Below are 25,821 nucleotides of genomic sequence, written 5' to 3'. Positions count from 1 at the left end.
GTTTGAACGGCAATTTGAAAGGACTATATTGTGAAGTGACCCTTTACCAACTTATATCTGAACTGGCTCCTTCTCATAAAACCCTTTACAGACGAAATGTAGTGTTGTTTTACTTCTATACCATATGTTTGTTCTCCCCTGGTATCATGGAGTGACCTTGAATTCAAACCTTTCCTAGAAGAGACCGATGTCGCGAGGGGGGTACCGCACGAGCCCCGAGAGCGCCAGCACAGGCTGTGCCACAGCGAAGCTCTCTCCAGAGCCAGCCCGAGCTTCCCTCGGTCTTGGAGCACGGCAGCTGCCTGTCCCTGGGCTTGTCTCAGAGGTGGCCCTCCATCCCTGCGTCTTTCTTCCTTCTTTCTCCCCACATAACCCTAACAGGCGCCCTTGCCACGGTGAGTTTTGTAAAACGCGCTTTTTGACCGTTCAGCCATCCCTTTGGGGAGTTCTGGTGTCCCCACTCCCCCAGCGGTCGCACCCCGTAAAGCTGCTTTTCTTCAGGGCAGATTTCAGATCGAAGTGAACTTACGTCAGCAGGTAACGCTCTCTGGCTCCAACCTCATCTGCCTGCTGTGCCTCCTCCATTGCTGCTACACTTTGCACTAAATTTCCCCAGAAGCTTAGAAATGGTTTTATGAGGAGATGTTCCGGTGACTAAAGCCTGTACAGAATATGATGTTTACTACAGGGAAATTCCACTGTGATTTGAAATATAGGTATTTCTGGCCTACTTACTCTTCCTCAGCTTACAGAGAAGCCAAGTAAAAAGCATCAAGGCCAGACCTCTAATGAGATTCACATTTTGGACATCATATTAGTACAATAATGCATTTCACACTGTTGTTTCCTAATTTGCCTAATCAAATAAAAGGAGATCAAGCATTACATAGCCCAGCCTCCCCATTCCAACAAGGTAACACTGAACCCATCAGTTTTGCAGTTCAATTAATTTTCCCTACACAGGTTGGCTAAAGCATATAATTTAATCAGCATTTTGCAGTTCTGTCAATAGACACGATATATTCCGCGTGTTGACAATACCCTGAGCAGCTGTCCCGAGTACCGAGGAATTGCTGAGGGCATGGATAACGTGGAGAGTTTTTGGAAAGACTAGAGGCATCCTGGGATGCCGCTTGAAACGCTGTTGCGTCGGTATGTTGTAGTAGCAGCGTTTTTTTGCCGCAGTATTTGGGCGCCTGGTAAATATGACACTTTGCTCGGGCGCTGCCGCCGGCGCAGGCAGGTTTCCGCGTGCTGTCGGTGGACGTTCGGGGCGGAAAGGGACGTCGCTGGTGCGCAGCCAGGGGACCGGGGCCGGTGGGGTGCTTGGCTTCGGAGGTCTTGCGTAAACGCTAAAGCAAGCGATGCGGTCGAGGGGGAATCTCTCCACGGCCGATCCCGGCAGAACCAGACAAGAAGTGTACTTCGGGTGCCTCCCTTTCTCTGAAGATACCTTAGGAGAAGCGTGATGTGGGGAGTAAGTTCCTATTTTTCAGGTTACCGCAGAAGGCTCTGCTCTAGGAGCGCCGGGAGGCTGTGGGCGTTGGTGCCCTCAGCAGGTCCTCAGCCAGCCGTCAGCTGGGGATGAACGAATGTGTTTGCCGCGTTTCGGCAGGTCAAGCCTCGGCGAGCCTGCAGGAACACAAGAGAAAAAATGGGCGTCATCCAAGGTGGCGGAGGTACTACAGTCCATCCGAAGCGTCTGTCCTTCTGCCCTCTGATGTCTGCTGAGGGGTCTGTCCCGCCGAGCGTCCTAAGCAGCACTGCAGGTAGCTGAACGCTGCTGTTGTGCACAGCTTGGTCCGCTAGGCAGAAAAAAACATTTCTATGTATAGAAATAAATGGTGTGCTTAAATCTGGCGTCCCTCTCTTGACTGTAGAGCAGAAAACTCAGAACTTCACAATAAGCTGCAGTACTGTTGCCGTTGCAAATACTTTTCCCCTACAACATACTGGAGAATTTAGCAGAAGAATTTGAGACCACATTTTTTAAAGGAAAACCAACAAATGGGTTGGGTTTGGGGCTTTGTTGTGATTCATTGTGTTTTAAGAACAGCATTTCACTGCTAGCGACGTAACAGCAAGAGCTAATTAAAAAAAACCAAAGTATAAAAAAAAATGCTGTAGTTCTGTTTCTCCGGAGATTTGTCCCCGGGTTTCGCTCTGCTGTGGAGCACTTCAGACTGTTTCTGTGCAGATGGGATGTTTGCCTCAAAAAGGTGCGTTTGTTCCCATACCCATTAACGCCACGTTTGTGCAGTTTGTTTTAATGGCCTCCGGCGGCAGCAGCGCCGGTGGCTGCGCGCCGGGTGCGTCGGGTTGGGTGAGCCGTGTGTGGTAGGGGAGCTGGAGCTTCTGCGGCTCCGGGCACGGGGAACTTCTCTCCGAGCAGGTCAGGCGTCCCCTCGGGCCCAGGCGGGTCTGCGGCGGCCCGTTGTGCCATCCCGAACTGCGAACGTCGTTGCGTGTCTGTGCTTGAGGGATGCCTTCCTCCCCGGGACCGCTGCGGTCACGTTCTCCAAAGCGTGTCGGCAGCGGAGGTCCTGGCCCTGCCTGCTTCTGCTGCCTCAGCCTGGTGCTGGCACACAGATCAGCAGCTCGCCAGCAAGTCTGACCTTGGTGAAGGTTTCTTTTTCCTCTGTGCCTTGGCTCAGCAGGAAGCGCCAGTTTGTCCCCGTCCCCCCCGGCAGCGCCCGGTCCGGGCGGTTCCCGCAGAAATAGCGGCGAGGGGAGGAACGGCGCGGCTCCTGCGGCTCTTGGTCGGCAGATAGGTTTTCCTCACCCGTTACACAGGACCTCGGTAACGGGCAGATTTGTGCTGCAACAGGCACCAGAGCCCGGCTCCGTGCGGCCGGCCGGCCGGCTCCTACCAGCGCGGGGGCTTCACGGGTGCTCGGGTAAAGACTCGGCTGCACCACGTGCTCCTCCCAACTGCACGGGAGGAGGCAGCTACAGCCATAGGAAACGGGCTGAGAGCAATCCTGTGGATTCCAGTTTGGGAAAATAAGCTCATTTACAAAGTCAGGCAGAACAAGCAAATGAAAAAAATAAGCGTGAATTAAATAATATGACTTTGGAGCAGACATGTAGATGAACTGTTTGCTTTTCCATAGGATGCAGAGCCTTCCTTGTAACACGGTAAGGATGGTTGCAAGTTTACTGCCAAAAAATAAAAAAATCATTGAGTATAGGCAGCTTCTTGTATCCAAAGTCCCTCATTATATTAAAAAAATTATTGCAGCAGAAAATTTACAAGTGTATCACAGGACTCACTTGTACTGTTAAACAGATGGCACCTACACAAGACCCAAAAATATATAACAATTTTAATTGAACCAACGCAAAACAGATTTGTGAAATAAAATAGTACATGCCAGGTCTAATAAGGCTGTTAGTAGAAATTTTGACATTAAGTAATTTTGTAACGGCACAAGAGGTATTTAGAAGATGCTCATTAGCAAATGCATCATTTACTTCACATGCTTACTGTGATCTCTTAAGTTCTTGATCAGTACGTTTCTACCTGCTTCAATTTTTCCTCGGTGCAGTTTCTCTGCCTGCTTTTGACGTTTGAGGGTTGCCATTTCAATGGTACATACAGTTTTCAAAGTGAGCTCCTGGGGCCGGGTCCTTTTCTCTTTGCCAAAGACAACGGCAAAGCCTCCCCACCCCCGTGAGCAGCCGGAAAGGGAACATTTCTGTCTTGTAATGCTTGAGCTTGGCTTCGACAGCAGATGACCTCGTTATTTATGGCCATTCTGCTGATGGTGTCAGGCTGAAATTTTTGACACGGAAGGAGCACTTAACCTTTCTGTGTCACCCGCCACCGAGCAAACCTACTCTTGGAAAAGGAAACCCCTGTGCTGGCTGCAGGCGGCTGTCGAGGACAAGGTCTGCGGAGCCCGTTGCTGGCCGTCGTCGTCTGGGTCCGGGCGAGCAGAGCCCTGCGTGCCGGGAAGGGCAAAGCTGGGCTGCCGGGAAGCCTGCGCGTTCTTCTGCCTGGCAGTAGGTGCGCACAGAGAGGGTGGCTCAAACAAAGTGCGGCCGCAACGCGTGCGCTCACGTCTCAAGCGAGCTACTGCACGTCTAGGTCCGGTTACTGTTAGTCGCCTGCCTTCTCCCACCTCCCTGTGTCACGGGATGCCTCCCAAGCCGCGGCACTCGGAAGGGAGGGTGGAGGAAATAGTCAGCAGTGCTTCTGCGCGGTTAGAATGTCTGGATTAGCTACTGAGAGGGAGGCGGGCGCCTACCGCGGAACGTCCCGGGGCACCTTACAACTTCGTGGAGACGGGGAGCGTTCAGCGGCGCGTGAGAGGCGCGAGCAGGAGCGGCCGGGTCGGCCCTGCCTCTCAGCGCTCCGCATTTTGGTTTCGCAATTCTCCTCAGAGGCTCTTCTTGAAAGCGAGACGTTCCAGTGAGCTAAAATCTAAAGACAGATGGTGACGGCACCTTCGCAGCTTCCCAATGAGCTAGAAAAAAGAAAAGTGTTCTGCGGCACACCGGTGTTATTTTAGTCATGAGGTAGCAGTCAATAACCATAGGATAAAATGTGTATTTTGCCCACCTGGAAAAAAACTAGTTGATAGCACTGATTTTTTTCACCCTGCCCTGCAGCCTAAATTGTGATGAATAAAAGAGACTGTTTTCCCGCAGCTGGAAAGGGATGTTTTGTCTAAAACGGCAGAACAGAAAATTCTCTAGTCCCTTTCCAAGTGCAGAGAGGAAGAGCAAAAGGTAAAACCTGCCCTACTTGTGGCTTCCCCCCCTCTTTTTTTTTTCCCTTGAGTATGTCAGCGTGATTTGAATTGTAAGGACATGCTTAAAAGTGAAAACAGTGAACGGTGCGGTCTTATGTCACCATGAATTTTGAAAAGGCTGGCTAACTGTGTATTCAGAGTGTATTGAAATCATGGGGAAGAGATGAAAACATGACTTGCACGAGGTAGTGTTTACTGAGACAGTTAAAAAATAGTGTTACTTTTTGCCTTGGAAAAAAAAAAACAAAAACCACCACACGCAGGAGTTAGACTTGCACCCACACTGAGGGCGTGTTAGAACATGTTAATACGGTGACGTTAAGTAAACATCAGTATGTAACATGCAGAGCTGTGATGTCGCATTAAGGACGATTAGAAGAGGAGACATGTGGCACGGTAATTTCCTGCAGGAAAAATACCAGCATGAATTTATACCAGCCAGCCCGGGCTTTCAGGCAGTGCTGGTGACTCGGAATGAACCTGCTTTGTAGCACTCGGCAAAATTCCCTTACCTTTCACCTTAGACAGATCAGCCTGATCCGCCTCCTTTGGTTTAAGCCCAGCGGATTAATGTTTGATGAAAGCTGTAGTTCTTGTTAAATTAAAAAATAACTGGAAGGGAATACTGAGAATTTAATGTTAATCTTTATTTCATATTAACTTCAGCCAATTAATTTCTGCTATGCGTAAAATAAAAAACAGCCTTGCTACATTTAGGTTATCCTATGGTCCACAATAAAGTTTTCTGTTTCTATAAATCCTGATTTGTCTCGGTCGTAACAGGAGCTCCTCAAGGACTGGCTGGTGGTATTTCTGTGCATTTTGTATACTGCTCTTTCGAAAAAAAACTTTTTCACCAACGTGCTCTTCTTGCTGGTGATCCTCTCGTACGTGGTGAGGCACGTGTTCTGTTCCTCAGCTTGATCAAGGAAAAGGAGCCTCAGTAAATCTCTTAAAAATGGAGAGATTATCACAGAGTGCTCTTTATGTCTGGTGCAGACCCAGTTTTGTTTAAACGGCTTGCCTGCAAACAGCCTTGGCAGACATCTAGGATTACCAGGGAATCGGGCATAAAGACAGTGAAACCAACCTCCCCTTTTCCTAACGCTTCAGGCGTTCTCTGCTCGGCCGTCCTGCACCTGAAACAGGCTTCAGTGTAGCTGGTGGCAGCCGGGTGAGAATCCGTTCGGACTTTATTCCTTGTCCCCTCAACTGATCCGTGCTTCCCCGTAGTTGCTTTGCCTCCTGCCGCACACCCGCAGTACGTCGTCAGCGCGCGGTCTTTGTGAGCGAGGCGTGTACCGTCCGCAAAGGGTGCCGCGGCAGAACCTGTAGCTGGACGATAACGAGCGCAGGAGCGTTCGGCGTCTGCGCCGTACGAGGCGTTGGCAGGTAAGTGAGAGAACGCACCAGGTGGGAGAAACGTGCTTCTTACCGTCACCCCTCTGGGCGCTCGTACGTCGCCACGCAGCGGGGATTTTAGTGTTTATTCGCGTCTTTGCTCGTAGGTTAATCTTCACGCTTCCAACATAAAAGCCCCGAGCGTGTTCTGTTTCTCAGGGGGAAGCCCGTGGAGACCAGACCTGCGTCCCAGGTCCCGACCGCAGGATGCGAACGGCCGCGCGGCGCTCGGGTCGCCGGGCACGCCGGCGAGGCTTGCCTGGGGACGGCCGGCTCGCGCTCCCTTTCCTGGGGCCGCGGCGGCAGCCGCTGGCTTTGTGCGGAACAGGAACCCGGAGCAGGCGTTCCTGGAAAGCTCCGCGCCTTCCTGAGAGGGGAACGGGCCTGGTTAGATGCTCTTTCTCCCGTCGTCGTGAGAGATACCAGAGGTTTCCTAAACTAGTTCAGCATGTGAAGGGTCACGCCACCCAATGCCTGTAGTTGCCGTGTCATGTGGTTTTTTGGGGATCTTTTTGACGTGGAAGTAAGATACTGAAATAACAGCAGGAACCTTGTTAAAAAACCATTCAGACTGTGGAGTTTGTACATACTTCTAAGAACGTTTTCTGGCTCGCTCTTACGCTCATTTAATTTTTCAGGAGGCAGTTACTTCTGTTACGAGGGCTACAATAGATAGAAACAATGTTAGCGGGACAAAGTCTTTCTGTAAGGAGATACCCCAGGTTTGAAACTCTGCGAGGGTCGTGGTCTGTTAACCCTCCCCGTGTGGTTTTCTCAAGTGTTTTGAGCTGTCGTGCCAAGGAAGTCTTACTTTGTGTCGTTTTGAATCAGTGAGTTTTAAAGTATTATTACCCTATGCCTCCTGCCCCAAAAATTACTTGTGACAGATACTCCACGCTGTATAATAATGAAACTCTTAGAGTATTATCTTCAGCTAAATGAAAAGTGTAACATGCTGTAATATCGTGCCAATTAGAAGGGAAAATCAATGTAGATACCTGAAATACGTTTTTGCTTGGTATCAGCCACTCTGTGAAAAACTGTACGTTCCACAGTTTTTAATGAATATGGATAGACAGCTAGAGAGGAGAAAAGATTATTAGTGGATTTCTATTTCTGTTGCTCTGTTTGTTACAAATATTCTTTGAGAGACAGCAGATACGTGTGAGGGGAAAATCCTCTTCATCTGCATGTTTTCCTGTTACGCAACACGCTGCTTAGAATGCAAGCTGACAATTCCAGCCATACCTCACAGGAAGTGTTGTGTTTATATTAAAAATGGAGCAAAAATAAGTAATATGGAGCAGAGTTTATTTTAACTTGGTGCCTGATGACATCAGTGTTTCTGCCTGTACCACGTCAGTACCTCGAGGCGTGGTACAGAGCCTCACCTGCATCCTAGCAAACCTACCTAGTTTTGGTACTTGTAACCTGGAGAGTACACAGAGGTTTGATCAGGGGCTTGAAATAAGCCAAAGACGTGTTGGTGGTTGGGCTTTGTGGATGAAATCAGCCTTTTGTACACGGCTGGGCTAACGCGTCCCCACCCAACGGCCAGTGGTATCGACGCTGCGATTTTGCGAGGTACAGGAGGGAGAAGCCATCTCCGTAGGCACTTTATCGTCGTGTTTGCGTGACTGATGCTACGTACTGTACGAGCCGGGGTCTGACGGGTCCGCGGCGGCCGCGGATCAGTGGGAAGCCCCTGCGGCAGGCTGCGGCAGGCCGCCTCGGCACGCCACGCGGGGCCACGGCAAGGTGGGCTGGCTTTTGAAGATTGTGTCGAGGGAGACTGTGAAGCTGGCAGAATGAAGGTGTAAGTTGTGAAGAGGACGGGAGGCTGTGGGGAGGAAGAAGGAAATAATGACTGAAACGTAAAGTACTAATTTTATTTGTAGTCTAATGTGCACACACGGCAGTTGATGAGGAGGCTACCAGTGACATAAATAAACTCAAGCAAAAGATGTAAGCGAGTGGATATATGTAAAGGCTTCTTTGGGCAGTGCCATGAATTTGGACATGGACCAAGAGAATTATTTACGTCCCTTGCAATTTCCATGAAGAGCACAAAGGAGATAATTAGACCGGGATGCTTCGCATTGCTCTTTCCATCTTGCACACATTCATGCCCACCAAATGTGAAATGTTCGCCTTTTCCCCTCCAACGTGATGGTTGTTGAACTTATTTTTAGTGTCATTTGATAAGCCTCCCTGCTCGCAGAGAGACATCCCACTGACCCAGCCACTGGTCATTGTCTATACCAGTTCCCATCAAAGCGGGCGCGCTTTGTCAGGTTTCGACTTGAATATCCATTTTGCATCTGAAGTACAGTATCGAAAGTGACTGGATCATTTGAGCCTTTTTCTTCAGCTGCTCCCTCCTTCCTCCCCCACAGTGTTTCCGCTCACGCTAACATAATTTGGCATCGTCGACGTGACACGACACTGGTTTTTCTAAAAAATTATAATACATACATTGTCGATGTTTTGTGATGGCCGGCGCTCCTGTAAATTTAATTTCTAAATTGATGGAAGGAGGTCTTTTTCCACTGCCGAATCTTAACCAGTGCTCGGTGCCCTCTCGAAAAGCGAGTAACGCACATACAGTAATAGGTCATTCAATGTCAAAAGGCATAAAAAAGATGAGCAAAATCTTCACAGGCTGCTGCTTGCTGTTGCCTTTAATTATATTAATTAAACTTCGAAATTCTCATGCAAAGAGAGTTGCTGGCTTGTGACACTGAAGAGCCCTTGGAGATTTGGGGGGGGGGGGGAGAAACCCTGAGATACCAGCTTAGTGGCTACTGCTTTTTTAATCTTAAAAAAAAAAAAAAACAAAACCACAACCCCCAAACATAAGCCTACTACTGCTAGGTATGTTTGTAGATGATGATGTTTTATGCGCTACTGAACTCTGAATGCAGGAAAGGGGAAAAAAACACCAGCCACAGTGTCAAGGTCTTGAAGCATCAGTCCCTCAAACTCCGCTCAAGATCTCTGGTTACAGGCTGTCTTCCCGTGGAATAACGCTCTATTAATTTTCTTCCTGTCCCGGGTGCATAATGAAAGAAAGGTGTCTTCAAAAACTAAAGGGCAAAGTCTTGCTTGCTACCAATACCTCGAGGCATCCTGTCTACATTTTGTCATGCGTGTGCACTTTTCAGTGTTAGAATGACAAGACTTCCAGTCAGAAGGTTCCCGTAAGGCACAATGCGATGGGAGACTCGCAAGGGTTTTGTGATCTGACATCGCTGTAAGGCACTCAACTCTTGCGCTTGCTTAGCCTGGTGGGAATTTTTATCCTCTGCCTTTGGCTAGTAGTCCCTGTTTAAATAACACGTGCCATCTCTGCATCTGAGAAACTTTGCATCTCCGCTAAAAGCAAATTACATCCTGAGAATTTGTAGTCCTTAAAAAAACATAACGTAACAAAAATAGAAAAGCCATTATCATCTTTGGTTGTCTGTATTCTCCCTTTTGTGTTCTATAAAAACATAGGCACGCAAGTCAATGCTTCTCTTCTCGTCGCTGTTGGAAATCACAGAGTGTCAACGCACTGGGGTGAAACACAGGAGCTCAGTACAGCAATGCGGGCTCCCGGGAGCGGGGAGTGCAGAAACCTGCTGAGTTCGGGCTTGAAGAAGGTCCATGAAATGCAAGGAAGCGCTCGGCTCTCTCTGCTGGGTTGAAAAGTGGCAATGTGGCTGTCTTTCCTCCTGGTATCCTCTTCTCCTCCTCTACTGAGATTGAACTCGGGTGAAGTTGATACATCGGCCCTGAGGGGGGGAAAAAGAGAGAAGCTCTTATTGGTGGAGTAATAAATGCAACCAAGACTTTCAAATGCTGAATATTCGATGCTAGGAGAAGGCTGTAATTTAAATTCAGATCTTTGTGAAAATAACATACCCATGAGAAACCTTTTGGGAATTAATGGTAATTACCCAGAGTGAGGCACTACCTTTGACTTAGAAATGTACGATGTTAGGAAAGCGGCGATGACACGGAAGACACATTTTGAGCCCTCTCCGGTCTTTTGTGAGGATAATTTACAAATTCTCGGTAACTGTAGCCAACAAGCTCAAACCTATCTAAACGTGGTAAGGGAAGATCACGGCGAAGACACATACTCCCCACAGACCTCCCCCGAGCCAAATACTCACGCGGCGCAGATAAATCTGACTGTTAGTTAGCAGAGCTGCTGCTGATTTGAAATTGTATTTTATTCGCAATAACCCGAGCTCTGCATCTATAAACTCCGTTCTTAAGCGCTTTAAAATCGCTGTGCAGCAAAAGGAAAAGCGGTTTCTCTTGGTGTCATACCCGAGTAAGTACCGTTCTCCCATAAGTGCGCCCAGATTAATCTCGACAGCTTTTGGCGGAGCTGAATGAAACAAATGCGCTAGCAAAAATCGTGGCCCTTTTTTCATTTATTTGGGATAAGCACGAAAAATTGCCAGTCACTTCTCGGAGCTTATTTAAATGCCCAGAGTCCAAATTGGTCATTGGTTTTTGAAGCAGAGCGTACTCTCAGCAGAACGGCTCCTCTCTTTAAACAGCTCTTCTGGGCACAGCAGCGATACCTTTCCTTTCCGTGATGGAAAAAGCCAGCTTACATCCAGCCTTTGGTCGGCACTTCTCCGCCCAGAGAAAGCAATTCTCCAAGGTAGGAGGACATGGAAGCACTAAGTACTTGTACGAAAACGCCCCTGCTACCATCGGTGAATGCCAGCTGGTATCGCATGGTTGGGCGTGAGGTTCGTCTTTAGCAAGTCTCTCCATTCGAGCGGGTCCTGTAACGTAAGATCCCGCTCCGGGCAGTCCGTAAGGGGACTCCCTCGGCCGGGGACCGCTTCGGGGTCTGCGGTAGCCTGAAGACAATGGCTGTCTCCGGACTGTGGGGGACGTCGTCAAAGGTATGTAGGGGTGCAGGTTTTGCGGAGCTGAGAGGGACTTCACGTGAAGGTGTTTTCTTTTCTCTGTCCCCTTCAATTCCTGCTTGAGGACTTGGAAATTGCCGTGTCTATGAAACAATTTGTAAGAGAACTCTACAAGAGCATGCCAAGTAAACTGTGCTAGTTTTGCAACAGGCAGCTGCGCTTATGCTTTGAGTCCTTATTTCTTTTTAAAGATGCACGGTTGGGGGAAAGTTACTGCCGCCTTCTTAAACCTAGGAGATCATGGCATTATCAAAAGAAATTAGGGATGAATTTCGTACTCCTTTGATTTATTTATTTTGATCTAAATGTTTTACCGGTTAACGGGGAGGGTGAGTGTTGGCATTACTTAAGCAAGTCTCGGCCGGCACCTGCCCTTGACTGGCACGCAAGGGGCGGCATTCTGATCAAGGGGGGTCCTGATGCTCTTCTGATGATTCTACTTCTGTCAACTGTAGAATAAATATAAAACTGGTGACTAGGTGGGTACAGTAACTGCAGTAACATCTGGCTGCTACCATCTCTATTATAAATGCAGCAGAGATGCAGAGAGATCGGCCAGGAGTGCAAAGCGATCCCTTGAAAGGCAAAGGATAATGGGCCTGGACGTCTTTATGCACCTTGGCGTTTGCTTGTTTTGTTTGTTGTTGGGTTCTTTTAATTAAGCGTTTAAAAAAGAATTCAGTGGTAGAAGCAAAGTATTTCTGGAGCATAAAATCTAGAAATGCTGTGCAACTCGAGCACTTCTGACAACAGAGCTAATGTTAAACAAACACTGACAGCAAGGGCGTTTCCATCCAAGTTAATGCCACAACGGAAAAATGAGTGTCTGCAAAACATGAGCAGAAAACAGTTAATGGGGGAACTGCGGTAGTTCCTAGCTGATGCTGTTAATGTTACAATTTGCCCATCCATACAAAGTTTCTGCTTCTGTTTGTAGCTGTTTGTACCAGTGCCTGAATTTATGTGAATTTGAGGCAAATCATTTGCCTGTTTTAGTGTTTGCATTCCGTTTGAATTCAGAAGGCGCTTTAGTGGCTCAATGCTTTACCTGAGGTCTGAAATAATCATTGGAATCAAAAATACGTTCTTCAGGGTCCGGCTGTGTGAAGTCAGCACGTGCAGTACGTTAACAGGGGCTGGGTGTGCTTTTAGCTTGTGCGAACGGCATCGATGAGCTATGTAACAAACGTGCTTGAAGGGGAAAACTAGCCCCTTAGTTCTGGGGAAGATGGTGTTCTGTGGCTGTAGGAAGGGTTTGCAGCTGAAGAGCCCCGAGTAGGAAATTAGGGAGAGCTTCCACCTTGAAGTCTCGTTACCACAGAGAGCGTGGGTCTCCACCCCTGCCTTCGCTGGGACCCTCCCAGGTAGCACAAACGTAACCGTCACTGCAACTCCGCTGCGAGCCGCGCCAGCAGCCAAGGCTGGACCCCTCTGCGGTCAGAGCTGCTCCCGCTGCTCTGTCCTGGCCGCTGCACGGCGAGTGGGACACGGCAGGGCTGTCGCGCCGGGCCCAGCTCCGCTCGTAAGCGCCCTGCAATTTTGGAGTGTCCCTGGTCTTCTAAAGGCTGACCAGGAGTGGTAGATGATTTTTGAACAACGTAAGGGGTGAACTGGGGGGAAAGGGAATAGAAACCTGTTCCAGGATAAATTTGGAAATTGTGAAACCCTAAAATAAAATTTCGGGGTGCTCCCTTAGGAGTTACAGGGCATAGCTTTCACTGGGCTAAGGAAAAGATACTCCATTTTGTTCTAAATGCGTCTTCTCTGCCAGCCTCTAGTAAGTGTTCGAAGGTTTTTGGAAGACGCTCCTGGGCTATTTCTTTTTGTCCTTTCTACCTGAGGTGGAGTCGCTTCCACTCTGAACCCACCCGTAGGCATTAAGTTAGAGAGTATACGTGATGTATGATCAGGCAGTGCTGTAACTTCTGTGAATATCTCTACTGGCAGCTTTGATTACCTTTTCTTAGTTAAGAAAACTGGAGGATGAGAGATTTCAAATGAAAACGAAGCCTTCGATGCAAGAAGCCCGTTTTTGTGCACAGTGTGATGCTCACAGAGTACAGAGCTGAAGTCAGGATGTTGGAAAATACGCTGAAAGTGCTAATTAACGAGAAGGTCAGGAACACTGTAGTGTCATTAATGGAACAGCAAATACTGCACGCCGGCATAGTAGAGAACAGCTTTTACCTTTAGGTAATGGGATGTGACAAGGCGCCTGGTTTCACAATACCTGCACATGAAATGCATTGAGAAGTAGCTTTCAAGCCAACGTGAAGGGCTTGGAGCTCTCACCGTGCTAGCGATTGAAGTCTGACTTGCGCAATTACCATATACACCTTTCGTTTTATTATTTCTTAGCAAAACCAGGTACGTGTGTATCGGCAAGCGTCTCTCTCGGTCTGTTTGCCACAGTTTGTTTCATGTACGTAACTCTTTCCCCAAAATGCTGGCTTAGAGGGTTTTCCCTTCCAGGGACAGAGGAGATGGTTAAGTGAGCAGTTACCGTTACGGTTCCCCACTCATCCCGTGGTCTCTTGCCCCCAGCCTCCTCACTCAGAAGAAGAAGGAATTGTTTGGTCAGACAGACCCCGATCATGTAACCCACCCAACAGGCAGACGAAACACCACTAAGTGGAGCATCTCAGAGCACCTAAGAAATACCAGCTATCACAACACTGGCAATATCTGACAGTAACAGATGATCACAAGTACGCTGTAAGTAGGTTAAGTGAGGTTTTAAACTGTTCACAGTCTAGATGGGCAAACTGAAGTAGGCAGAATAGTAAAGATGAATTTTCAATTCTGTTAAGGAATTACCACACCAGATCAAACCAGTATCAGCTGCAGGTTTTCATCAACTACAAAACCGGGTTGTATGTGATGTAACCAATATCGCTGCCCTTGTGCAAGTTGGCTTTGAGAAAAAGATGCATACTTGTGTAAGTCATTCCTCTAAATGAATTCAAAACTTCCTATGTAGTGATACCTATTTCATCATTAAGACAAACTTTTAGAAACTGAGTATTAAATTTTTCTTCTGCCTCATCTGAACTTTACCAAGAGGACTTTTTATTTAAATAGAAGCACTATTTACCAAGCAGTAGACTGATCAGCCTGTTTTTGTCCTTCACAATTAAAACATGCCTGTTCTATGCAACTAATGACACCACTGAATTACCATCCTAGCAGCAGTGCCGTGATCTGCCAGTTTGGTGAGTTAATGTTACGCTCATGTCCCCGTACTCAATTAAACGATCAATACAACCAATTTGAAATCAGATGTATCATGCCTTGTAAATCACTGGATCATAAACCTTAACAATACCAACATGTAGTCAGTATGAAATTGAACTAAATTAGTGTTTTAGGACTAGAGTAATTAAAAATTGAGTTATGCAAGCATTCTGTGATCTTTGTGTGGAGTATGGGAGTTGTCTCCATGCACTGGATTCAACAGAAAAAAAACCCGCTCTTAATTCTCAAAGGTGCACCACAGGTACTGCAGGAGAAGAATGTGGCAGGTGTTTAAGCAAAAAAAGAAAAAAAAAAAATTTATGGCAAGAGTTTTTACCTAAGAATGAATATTTTCATGTTACCTCAGAGCCATTTCTTAAATTGGTGAATATCTTACGGGACAATCAAGATAGCGTCCTGGCTGGGCACGCAGTCTCAAGGGAAGCGGGTGCTCACACCGAGCTGCAGATCAGAGCCTCGCATGGCAATGCGCAAAAACGAGAAAGGCACCGAGAGGTGCCTGCCGAAACAGCCGTGTTTCCTCCTCCAGCGTGACCTTCTGCGAGCCTGTCCAGCGCTGCTGGAGCAGTGCTCCGGGTGCGTGGAGGAGGGTACCTCTTGGACTGCACTCTGGTACAGCCTGCAGCTCAGCCGTTGGCGCTGCCTAGGTAGGTATCAAAGCACTTCAGTTTGTATGCGTGCATGTGCAAGCCAACACGTGCCGCCTTCCAATGATCCGTGACGCAACGCCGGGCTCTTCGGTGGAGGCAGTGGGGAAACCGTGCAGGCTCCTCTGGAGCCCGTCCCGCTTCCCGCACGGCCGTGGCCGGCCTTCCCTGCTCAACGCATTGTACGAATATTCACAATTCATTTTAAATCTACTACAGGATTTAAAATGAATTTAAATCTACAGGAGGAACACTGTGTGATCTAGAGAGTAAATCAGGTTTTGCTTCTCAGCTGTGTTTTTTTCGAAGTGAACTACAGACTTTGTGCTCTTTCGGTTACAAGCTGCAAACATGCACTGCCATATAGGTCTTGCTCAGGCGTTTAAACCTGTCTCTTGAGTTGGGATTTTCCTCCTCGCTCGAGCACCACAGCCAGATGACACAGGGGTGAGAAAGAGAAGCAGCGCTCTCCTGGAGACCACTAACAAATTTTGCTAGATCTTTTCAAACTGAAATAGGTGAAAGGCAGCAAAGGTCTAATAGTAGATTTAAAATGAGTAGCAGGAAAATAACTGGCCATCCCATGGGTTGTACGCATTGTGTTTGTTTAGGTTAACGGAAAAGTCTTCCTGCGGTCGCGGGCTGGCAAAGCTCTTTGCCCTCCCTTTCCCCCGTTTCACAGCGTTCGGTGCAACGGCACTGCAGGGTGGGCACGGGCTGCGGGGAGCCGGGTGCCAGTGCCATAGGTGCCTGCTTGGCTGGGGAGAGTTTTGATGCCTTGAGTCGTGTCGGAGTATAACTTCTTCTATTATTAGGTACCATCTGGAGTGCCTAGAGCTTTTTGAGAAGCATCTTTTTTAGTATATGACATATATGCAAAGGAGAGACAAATACACGGATACCGATATATGGGCTCTGTGATGTGAACCGCGTTTGCCAAAAGAGCAGCAGCAGTCCTCACAGTACCACCTCTGAAGCTGAAATTTGGCAATAGAACTGTTTGTCTTTCTTCTCCTGCGTGATAGGCTTTTTGTACTCCTGTGAAATGCTGCAGTACTCAGTACCTTCTGAACCCAGGGGCCTCGCTGCACGGAAGGGACTTTTCCAAAATGAGTATTAAATCGCGGGTTGGATAACAAATGCTTTAAGTTTCCTGGTTTGCTCTTTATTGTGTGTGTAATTGCCTAAAAGGATGCAATTAAACCGAGTCAGGTTCTCTATATAAAACCTTGAACCCAGCATCAACTTCTGGATGCTATCGCAAGGGTCCCAATGAGATGTGATCTCCCTTGAGGCTGTGCATCCTTCATCACAGCCTTCCTCCAAATGCTACTCAGCTGACAGGCTCAGGCTACGTATGAACTGTAAGCAGTCTGACACGGAAAATGGAAGGAACAGAATATCCTCAACTCACAACAGGACTTCAGGTCATTCGCTTAGCATTTACGTAGCTGGCTGCTGCTGGGTAGCCATTGGTCTGACAAGGTAGCTTTTAACACACCGCCTTCAACCGCTGTCTCTGGCTACTGTTGCCTTTGGCATGTTTGGCCCCGCTTGCAGTGTTCTGCAGTATTTAAGAAAGGGCGGGTGAAGCAGTCTGTAGAATCAAGGGGGGTGGAGATGGGAGGTGATGATATCCAGCCACCCAGCCTATGCTGCACTGTCTGTTCTCAAGTACTTTGTTGCTCGACCGTACCTTGTCCTTGCACGCGACTTAATTTCTTCAACGGGCCGAGTAACTGCATGTATAGGAAAAGGTTCCCTGTGTGCAGCTGAATTGTTCAGCATCCAATTTAGGACTGAGAAGAACCACATTTTCCAGAGGAGCACCTACAGTTCTGTTTTGTCCAGAACAGTTGTGTCACCCTCCATAATACGCCATGTCATAAAAGATCGTCTCATTTTGGCCTTGCACGATCAAGATCCTCCACGGTCTGTCGCTGATGTACCAGCAGAAGCTGAGAATCGTGTGCTTCTGCCCCCAGCTGCAGAGTCCCCATAAAGAGAACATACTCTTTTGGGACTTGTCATTTATATGGCACACGTGAGCTCTGTGCTCTCCAGCCCAATTGATCAGTGCCCGCATAGCCATGAGGAAGGAGAAGGTTTTAGAATAATGTCACTCCCGAGACACGTATTTAGCGATGGCATTTATGTTGGCCCTGTCTTCGCAGCATTATCAGAGCATCGTTCATCCCTGTGATGGGTGCATCCCTGTTAGCCGCCTTTGTCGTTCCCCAGAAAGCTGTCTTCTCGCGACAGCTCTCCACAACAGTCTGCCAAGACTGCTGGGGCAGTTCGGAGCAGCAGGTGAGAATCTGGTTTACCCGATCCTATTTCTTCTTGCACCTTCCCTCCCTGTGGCCCAGCCTGCAGTTCACCTCTCTGTAAGGAGACAAGGTTGAGAGTATTGAGTTCTTCCCTGCAGCCTTTTCAGTGAAGGAGAGGACTGGGTACACCTTTTCCCCTGCTAATGCCAGGGAGCAGGCAATCTCCTGCTTTCCAAACCTCTTTACAATCATTAACTCCCGGTAGAGAGCTTACCGGGGATGGCGAACGCCTACACGTGCTCCTGGCCTGCAGACTCGTGTGCAGCGGCGACAATAAAAGGGCTATTTAACAGGATAAAACCGGCGGGGATTCAAAGTAGGCGCTGAGGTGTCAGCACTGGCAGCACCTCCCTCTAAGTCCTGTAACAGGAGCTGAATGGCAGCGGCTGTTTCCTTCCTGGAAAAATCCCACTGGTTCCCCTCAGCAGAGCCTGGTGCCACGGAGTGGACCAAGACAGCAGCTTGCGCCGACACGCCTGTGTCGGGCTGGGGAGCCAAACCCCGTTGTCTTACAGCCTTCGGAAAGGGCCATCAGTGATCTTCACTCGCTGTATCCGGCAAAAGCAACATTAACTAGAGCTGGTGTCACCTTGCCCCTGTCTCCTGGGCATTAAAATTCTACTGGCATTAACATCCGTGCGCTTCTTTACTAGCTCCGCCACTTGGGATGTATTTCACTGCTATAACCGTTATAATATTACGCTCGCCTCATAAATATCCGTTGACAAGCTGGAGCATACAACTGAAGTTAGGTTTTTATATATATTATTTTTTTTAAAGATAGCTGCTTTACATGTTTACTTTGGAGAGGGGTTGCTAACCCAGCCATGTCCGGTGCAGCTCTGAGCAGTGTTCATAGATTTTAACTGACGCCTCTCTTTTGCACGCTTGCTCTTTGTCCCTGACGATCAGGTAATCCCTCGGGTAATCCCTCGTCCCAGAGACCCGAGAAGCTCAGAACGTTGTAGGAATTAGGAACTGCCTTTATACTTCTGCTAACAGAAACCTGTGTGCTCTGCTGGCCAAGCTCTTAGTGCTCAAACCTCATCTCTGCAGATGTGCGTTCCTACCAGCACATTTATTTTATAGAAAGCAAGACCATTTGAAGTTGTTAGAATTTCCTGTCTTTGCATATGTCGCGTTGTTGCCTGCGGAAAACCACCGTCACCGGGTTTCAGTGGCTGCGTGCTCATCAACTGCCATCCTAAAGCGGTGCCGCGGGGCAGCAGCGCCAGCCGCAAGCGAAGAAGTCCCGACTGGCACCCCTGAACCGCTCCGTGGTGGTAGGTATTTAGCCCCTGGGAAAAGACAGACTGCTGGAAGTATCGCTTTTCACGGAATAAATCAGCAATGAATCTCTCAGAGGAATGATCTTGAGCTGGCGTTACTGCTACAGAACCCATCAGTACTGATCCAGACATCAAGATCATTTCCAGGGCTGCCCAAGGAGGCTTTGTCCCCAAAATTACTTAATTGATGGCTGAAATGTCAATGAGAGAGATGAGGTAAGCTCTGAACCCCGAGACGGGATGGGCTCAAAACCCTGCTAAATAGCAACAGCATCATAAAAAGAAACAAACTACAGGTGAGTGGCACTATGTATTTTTACCCCAGGAGGGACGTTTTTTTCAGTCTAGCAGGTTTTGCCACTAACTTGACATGAAAGTCATACGACTTATTATCTTCGTATGCATGTACTGTGGCTTCCTTAGCATGTGTGCATGAACCTCATGACCTTTCCAAGCAATCTAGTGGTCCTGTCGGTCAACTTTCAGAAGTCATACAATCTGCATTTCAAGAACAACAGTTTCACGGTGAAAACTGGCATCATCTGCCTCATAAAAAGACTGCTTTGAGGAGAACATGGCAGCACAATTACAGGTACCGCAGTAGCTCAGTGACTTGCAGCCACCTTTCATCCCTCGGTCCTGCTCTATTTGTAGGCGAGTGAAGTGAACGTGGAGTAAAGTGCGGAAAAGGAGAACAGGACCTATTTCTTTCAAAAGTTAGTTCCTGTCTTTCTGCACCAAATAAATACTGTATTTTTAGAGTATAGGCCAACTAAACTGCCAGTGATAGGTTCAAAACAGGTATTTTAAAGATGCTGTCTGAATACGTAAAATGTGTAATGGATGGCCGAGAGTCCGTAGCTGCTGTGTCAGACAGGTATTTCTTGCAGGAAAATAACGCAGCTCAGTTGTAGCCATCTGCCTCAAACTTCTACCTTAATATAAATATTATGCAGTAAGTATTTGTGGAGAGAAGCCCTGCCTGGTGTCTTAGACCTGTTAGTGTGTTACACCTCACGCAGTCCCGATTCAGCAGTTCACTACTGCTTAACAAAGTTGCTAAGTTCTGGTTTGGTGGGTTTTTTTCAAGTGCTTGTGATTTAGGCGTGTGTTTTGGTTAATCTGTTGTTGACACGGTCTGCTAAATGTTTGGAGCAAAGGTTGGCTGCCGCAGAGCACGCGTGCATGTATAATATGCCATCGGGCAGGGCTCGGTATCGGCTGCGTGCAGCCTTTGCCGAGAGGTAAATGCAAGTACTTGGTGCACTGCAGTGAGGAGTCGAGGGCTATTATCTGTAGTATTTTTAGTACACTGGCGGCTTTGAGAAAATGCTATTAAGAACAGCTTTTCACCCCACTAATAATGCTTATTTTGTAACTGGACATATGGACATTTCGGCACAGTTGCTACAGCGAACAAAGTCTTTGAAGTACATGTTTACCGGTGGCATAACCTTGTGAAACCCAGGACTGAAGGGATTTTGTGGCTCAATATGCTGTGTGGCACTGAAAGGAGTGCTTCTGCTGAGACTCCCGGTACTTGAGAGCGAAGATGCTGGGCTAGACTTCCGACACGCTCTTGCCACCTTTGAAATTCCAAGTTAACTTCGGCACAGTAAGCCCCAAAGCTCCATCGCCACGGAACTGCTGCTCGTCAAGTCAAACACCGGCGCCCTGCAGCTCCTCGCCGGCATCCGCGCGGACCTGCGGGGCTGCTCGGCAGGGGTCGACCGGCGGTGCGAGCGCGCACGAGCGCTGCGGGTATCCTCATCGTCTGCGCTCCCCGTGGGTCCGCGTGCCAGTCGCGCTGTCATTTACGTACGGGGGAGGCAGCCCTTGCCCTGACCGGTTTTCAGAGAAGGACAAGGCGGCGAGTGGATTGCAAAGGTACGCAGGCAGCCGGGGAAGGGAAAGGAGACGTGCTCAGCTAGCACGAGCATTTGCCATCCTGCCTAGGCAGGTTTTGGTAATGAAGAAGGGAGGGATTTATCTCCCTTTGCCAAGTTTTCTGTGACTGCTTTATTCAGCAGTTCTCCAAATAAACTGCTGCCTTGAAAAAGAGTGGTTGTGACAAGCTGCCTCTCCTGCGAGTTGGCCTTCCAGGTCTGGGAAAAGAGAACGTGACGAGCTGCTGAGCCGGTTGTGTGGGCCTTAGGGGAGAATAAAACTGGATGCATTTGGAGCATCTGCTTCAGAAGGAGGCTGTGGCAAATATTTTATTCAGCAGAGCTGGAGGTCTCCTGTCTCTAGAGGGCAGGAGTTTGTTGTTTTCCTCATACACAAGGCGAGCATTGCTTATGCAACAGGAAAGGATGTGGAAATGGCCTGGAGAGTCCCTGTTTCTCTACCACGGATTCTTTGGAGCGAGGGCCGCAGCGTGCTCTCCATCTGACCCCGTGGCAGTAGGCCTCCCTCCCTTACAGCGCTTCTGCCTCCGTGGAAATACACCATGGCCTGGCGAGGTTTGACCCTTCTTTCCTGAAGGACACGCTGTTGTTCTCCCCTTGCAAGCGCCTGCCAATGGAGGGCTCTGCTCCTTCAGATCTAATTATGCCTTGGAAGGCAGATCAAGCTTGTTCTCGCTGCCAGAGGGAAAGTTATCTCTGTGCTGGCGGCCATCCCAGCACACACCTAAGCCAGTGCTGACGCTCGCTCACGTGGGTCAATAAGCAGGACGTTTCTTCTCCCGTCATCCCCAGAGCGATACGCTGAGCTGCCACCGGGAGAGCAACTTCTCCTCCGCTGGGAAACCGGAGGGGTGGGATTATAACGCTCGTTTCCAGGTGAAACTTCGAGAGCTCTTCCTTAATTTCCACAGTACGCGCGCACCGCTGCGGCAGGGTGGCGGTGCTGAAGAACGGGAGAGAGGTTTTCCCTGAGAAGTGTCTTGGCTCTTAGAACTCTTTGAAAACTTTCTGGGATGTGTCTTTGTCAGGAGTGGGTATTACTGGGGACCCCATTTATGTTCTGGGAGGACTCGAGCCAAGCTGACAGCAGGCCTGATCTTCACTGCCAAATGGTTTCCTCATGTTAGCATCCTAAATGACTCCTCGAGTCCCTTACATCTTTTTTAGGAAGAAAAGAAAGAGAATATGCTACTAGATGCATCACATTTCAAGCCTTGTAAAATCAGAAACAGAGCCCAATTGTAAGCTCGCGAAAACCACAACAAATATCAAAACCTGGCAATTTGGGGTCTTTTTCATCTAAAAAGGCAAAGAATATCAGGAATGCACAGTTCCTAGAGATGGCATCTCTGAAGGAAGAGTCAAATATCTCCATTATTCTTCCTTCCTCCCCTCTGTGCAAGTACTCAAAGAGAGAAGAGTGCAATTTATCTTCCTCTGAAATCAGTGGTAACAAGAGATCAACCGTAACTGTTAGAAGAACCATTCTCTTCAAACTCCTTTTCTCCTCCCTCCTGACCTCATCTTGGCAAAGCACCCTTCAAGCCTCTCCTAAAATCTCCTTCCTTGAGGAGTTCTTCCCACTCTCCTTTTCCCGAACGACTTCTCTAACCTGGGCTTTTCTGAAGCGATGTCATAGTCTTCAAATGGCTGGTATATTTACGAAGCAGATGCTCTGCAGCTGTAAAGTCTGTAAGTCATACGGGGGTCATGTCCTCAGCCGGTAACAGAGCAATAACGTGGCGTTCATACCCCAGCCAAAAACCGGGCCCATTTAATTTTACCAGTATCCTTCTTTTAGGAGGAAGACTGGGAAGACGCCGGCACGGTGGGAGGGCGCAGCTCTACCACAGCCGTGAGCGCCGCGGCGGCTCTGCAGGCGGCCAGGCAGAGCCCCAGCAGGAGTCTCGCTCCGCCACGCGAATGCCTGCACACGCTGCATGTCGCAGCCCTCTAGATGCCACTGTGATCCAGCTGTCCCTTCACCAGCCGAAGCCTCTACAGCAGTATCTGATCGCTGGATCCTTCACAGCGATAATGAATTAAGCACTGATGACACTGACCACTGGACCCAGTAAAGAATGCGGATGCCAAGCTCTTTCCCCACCCCTCAGCCCGTATCGGCTTCCCCGGTACAATGTGTACACGTCAACGAGCCGGCTCTCCTTCCTGCAGACAAAACCCCGCAGCACATCGTTAGGCTTTTGTTTTAATTCAAATGGATTAGTAATCATAAATGGCACGGCTATTTGTGCATCCTTCTCCCCGCCTCCCTCCCCCCCAAAAAAAAATAAAACCACAACCTTCTCCACTCAGAGCAGTGTTAGAAGTGGCAGCTCCAGCATCCTCTACCTTGGACCAAGGCCTAAATCTTTCCTGAAAGCCAAACCCTTGTGCACCACCACCATTAAAATGACCACAGAATATATTTTCTCCCACGGCCTGCTCCACATCCGATTTCGACCTTCTGGATTATGAGCGAGGAGAATCTCTGAAACTGTCTGATTTGTGTTCATACACATCTCTGTCGGTCTGCCTTGCTCTCGGTTTGCAAAGATGTCTATTCATGTCAGGCATATTTCAAACGGTGCTAATTTATTGCTATTGTTGCTAGCGTTACTGCTGGTTGAGGCCCTAGCCATTGACCCACGACCCGCTGTGCTCAGAGAACACAGAAGAAGAGATGGCTGTAACTAGCCCGTTATGATAACGAGTGCTTATTTCTGATGCTAATAAATGGGGACAAAGATGAAATGCCAATATGCGTTTCCACATCTGTCTAGCGTTTGAGTTAGGAGTTGGTGCCTCTGCCCAGGAACACGAACTGTTACAAGTGAGGGCTGCATGTCTGGCTCCCTTGCGTACAAAATCAAAGCTTAGTCTCTCATTTGGACGTTACAGACGGCGGAAGAGACGCGCTGCTAGGAGTCGCGGCGCTCTGGTAAACCGTAGCTGCTCGGAGCAGGCACAGGTCGGAGCAGCCCTTGAAGAAGAGAGCTCTCGCATGGTGGAAGGTGAGGATCAGTCAGTAGGCAGCAGAGGAAGAGAGGAATCCGAGACTCCTCCTCGTACAAGAAGTTATTCCAGCAAGCAAGACAGGGTGGGCAGCACCCATGCAGCAGGTTTCTGTAGTAATTTGTTGTCAAGAGATTTAGGAAGACTTTTGTCCTGGATTATCTTGACAGCTAGCAGTACTCTCCTTACTTCCTTCTGGCAAGGCGTTTGCTAACAATTCATTTGGACGTGGCTGCGTCACAGTTACCAGCTTCTGCTAATTTTTAGGCGCTGCTGCTGATCTCCTGTGTCTTGCTGAAAATCAGGAATAGTTCCTTTAAAGTCGGCAGCATAAAGCTCATGGAAATAAGATCAGAAGCTGGTCCTCAGATTGTATTATGACAGTGTGGTGTCTATCGCAGGCTCCTTTTCAGGACTACCAAGCAGTTGGCCCGTCAGAAGCGGTGCTGGCAGCCTCTAGGATGTGTGCACTGCGAGGAGATACTGCTCGAGTCCTGCAGCAGTTGCACTCTTTTCCCTCCTCGGGGACTGGGCTGTGTGGGGCGCTCTGAAATATTTTTTCCTCATCGGACATCACTGCTACAGATGTGCTTAGTGGAGATGCTCACGTTCTCCAGAAGCTAGAAGTGTCCCGTGGGGACACAGTCAAACCGCATTTATTCTCTCCCTGTATGTTTTTCCTAAGCGTACGTTACCAGCTACTACCAGCAAAAGGGTTTGGTACGGGTCTTCGTATGCTCTGAATCCTGAGGAGCTATCGGGTGTTTATGGTCTATAGAGCTCCCCACGTGGGATTTGCATCTCTCGCTGTCCAGACACTGTCTAGATCGCTTGACTTACATGCACACCTCTGCGCTGCCCATCTTTCCTCTGTGGAGCTCTCCTGAGAAACATGGGGGAATGGGTACGTGGTGCTGGATTTTGTTCCATTTTTCAGTTTCCACCTTTCCTTTTCTCCCTTCTTTTACTTTGATCGGTACAATTTGTATAATGAGTTTGGGGTTTGGTGAGGCTTTATTATACGTATGCCCAGAGATCCTGGTATTAAATGCATTTTATAAATTAATAAATAAACACGCTCATTTGTTGTAGAATTTCTATTGTTGATTTGGGAACAGTAAGCTCTCGCAAATCTCAGCTTTCACCTTGCCAATCACTGTATTCCTGTAAGTGCACTGCAGTTATTTGGAACCTTTTCTGGGTTGGTGTTGGCATCCTTTTGCTAGATTACATTTATGCATTAGTACCATCTGTGCCTGCTGTACCTTCTGTGAGTTAGCCCTGGCCAAATGACTGGCATCTATCTGGAAGTGCGCTGCTGAAAGAAAAAAAAAAAAAGAAGAGAAAGAAAGGGAGCGAAGGATCAAGAGGGGTGGTGAGGACAGAGAGAGCTTTATGCTTGCTGCTGGCACGGATGGCTCTCGGGGAGGAAGACGCGCCGGTGAGCACAAACACGTGCACTGATGTCCCTCTTTAAACTGCCAGCAAAATCTGCTGTGTCCTTTCCGAGTCTTTCTCCCTAAGTACGAGTTCCTTCATTCCCCTGTGTTATTCAAATAAATTCTCACCACCCTTGTGTTTTAAAGGAAAGACAAACTGGCAAGACTTAAGAGAAAAAGCTGCTGCAGTCCGAGGGTCACTTCTGGATTGGTGACGGTCTTTTTCCACTGCACCTCGTTTCAGTTTGGTCAGGAGGAGTTCGGGCCGAGTCATGCCTTTAATCTGTCCGCTAGTATCGAAGGTTATTTACAATACTGAGTGCATATAGGAATGCAGATGTTACCATGCTGGGTTTATCATTTCCCTTTCTATTCAGAGTCATCTGCTGGTCGAAAAAAACTTGGGCGTGAAATAACCTCTTATGGTTTCTTTCCTGTCAGTAAAGGGAGAGGTGAGCATTTTCTTCTGTTTCTGGTTTTTAAATGTCTGTCGTCTTGTTCATCGTAATAAACAAAAAGTGCTCCCTGTTCTAAGTCAGAGGGTACTGATGAACAGCAGCATAGTAACCTCCTTTGAGGATTCCTGAGCGTTTTGCACAGGCTGGAGCTTTACTACTACCCGTCTTACAGACTCTTCAGAGTTTCTTTTTTTCCCAGCACAGCTACGTCTGCGTCATGAGGTACGTTGCTCCTAGCTCTGCAGCTGCCTCGTCCAGATGACTAGAGTCTGCTCATTTAAGAGACTCTGAACTAAAAGCAAAGATTTCCTCATTCTACTATATTTTTGGTTTAAGACCACTTTCGTTGAACCCAAGAGAAAGAACTTTTGTGCATACTCTTAGCT

At 48.2% G+C, this 25,821-nt stretch overlaps 1 protein-coding gene across 1 annotated transcript in view; it reads right to left on the bottom strand.

Annotated features, from left to right (window-relative positions):
• Positions 1–12,413: 12,413 nt before the first annotated feature.
• ANTXR2 (ANTXR cell adhesion molecule 2) overlaps positions 12,414–25,821 on the bottom strand; it is a gene marked incomplete at its 5' end in the record, with an annotated part of 112,708 nt that continues 99,300 nt past the window's right edge. The window contains one exon of the mRNA XM_081999467.1: positions 12,414–12,705. Coding sequence (XP_081855593.1) covers positions 12,478–12,705 — 228 coding nt within the window. The 3' untranslated portion in view covers positions 12,414–12,477. The remainder of the gene's footprint in view (positions 12,706–25,821) is intronic.

Source organism: Phaethon aethereus (genome assembly GCF_964289735.1).
Source record: "Phaethon aethereus genome assembly, chromosome: 4".
Classification (NCBI taxonomy): Eukaryota; Metazoa; Chordata; class Aves; order Phaethontiformes; family Phaethontidae; genus Phaethon; species Phaethon aethereus.
Note: the sequence above shows the minus strand (reverse complement) of the source record. Positions and strands in the feature narration are given on the sequence as shown.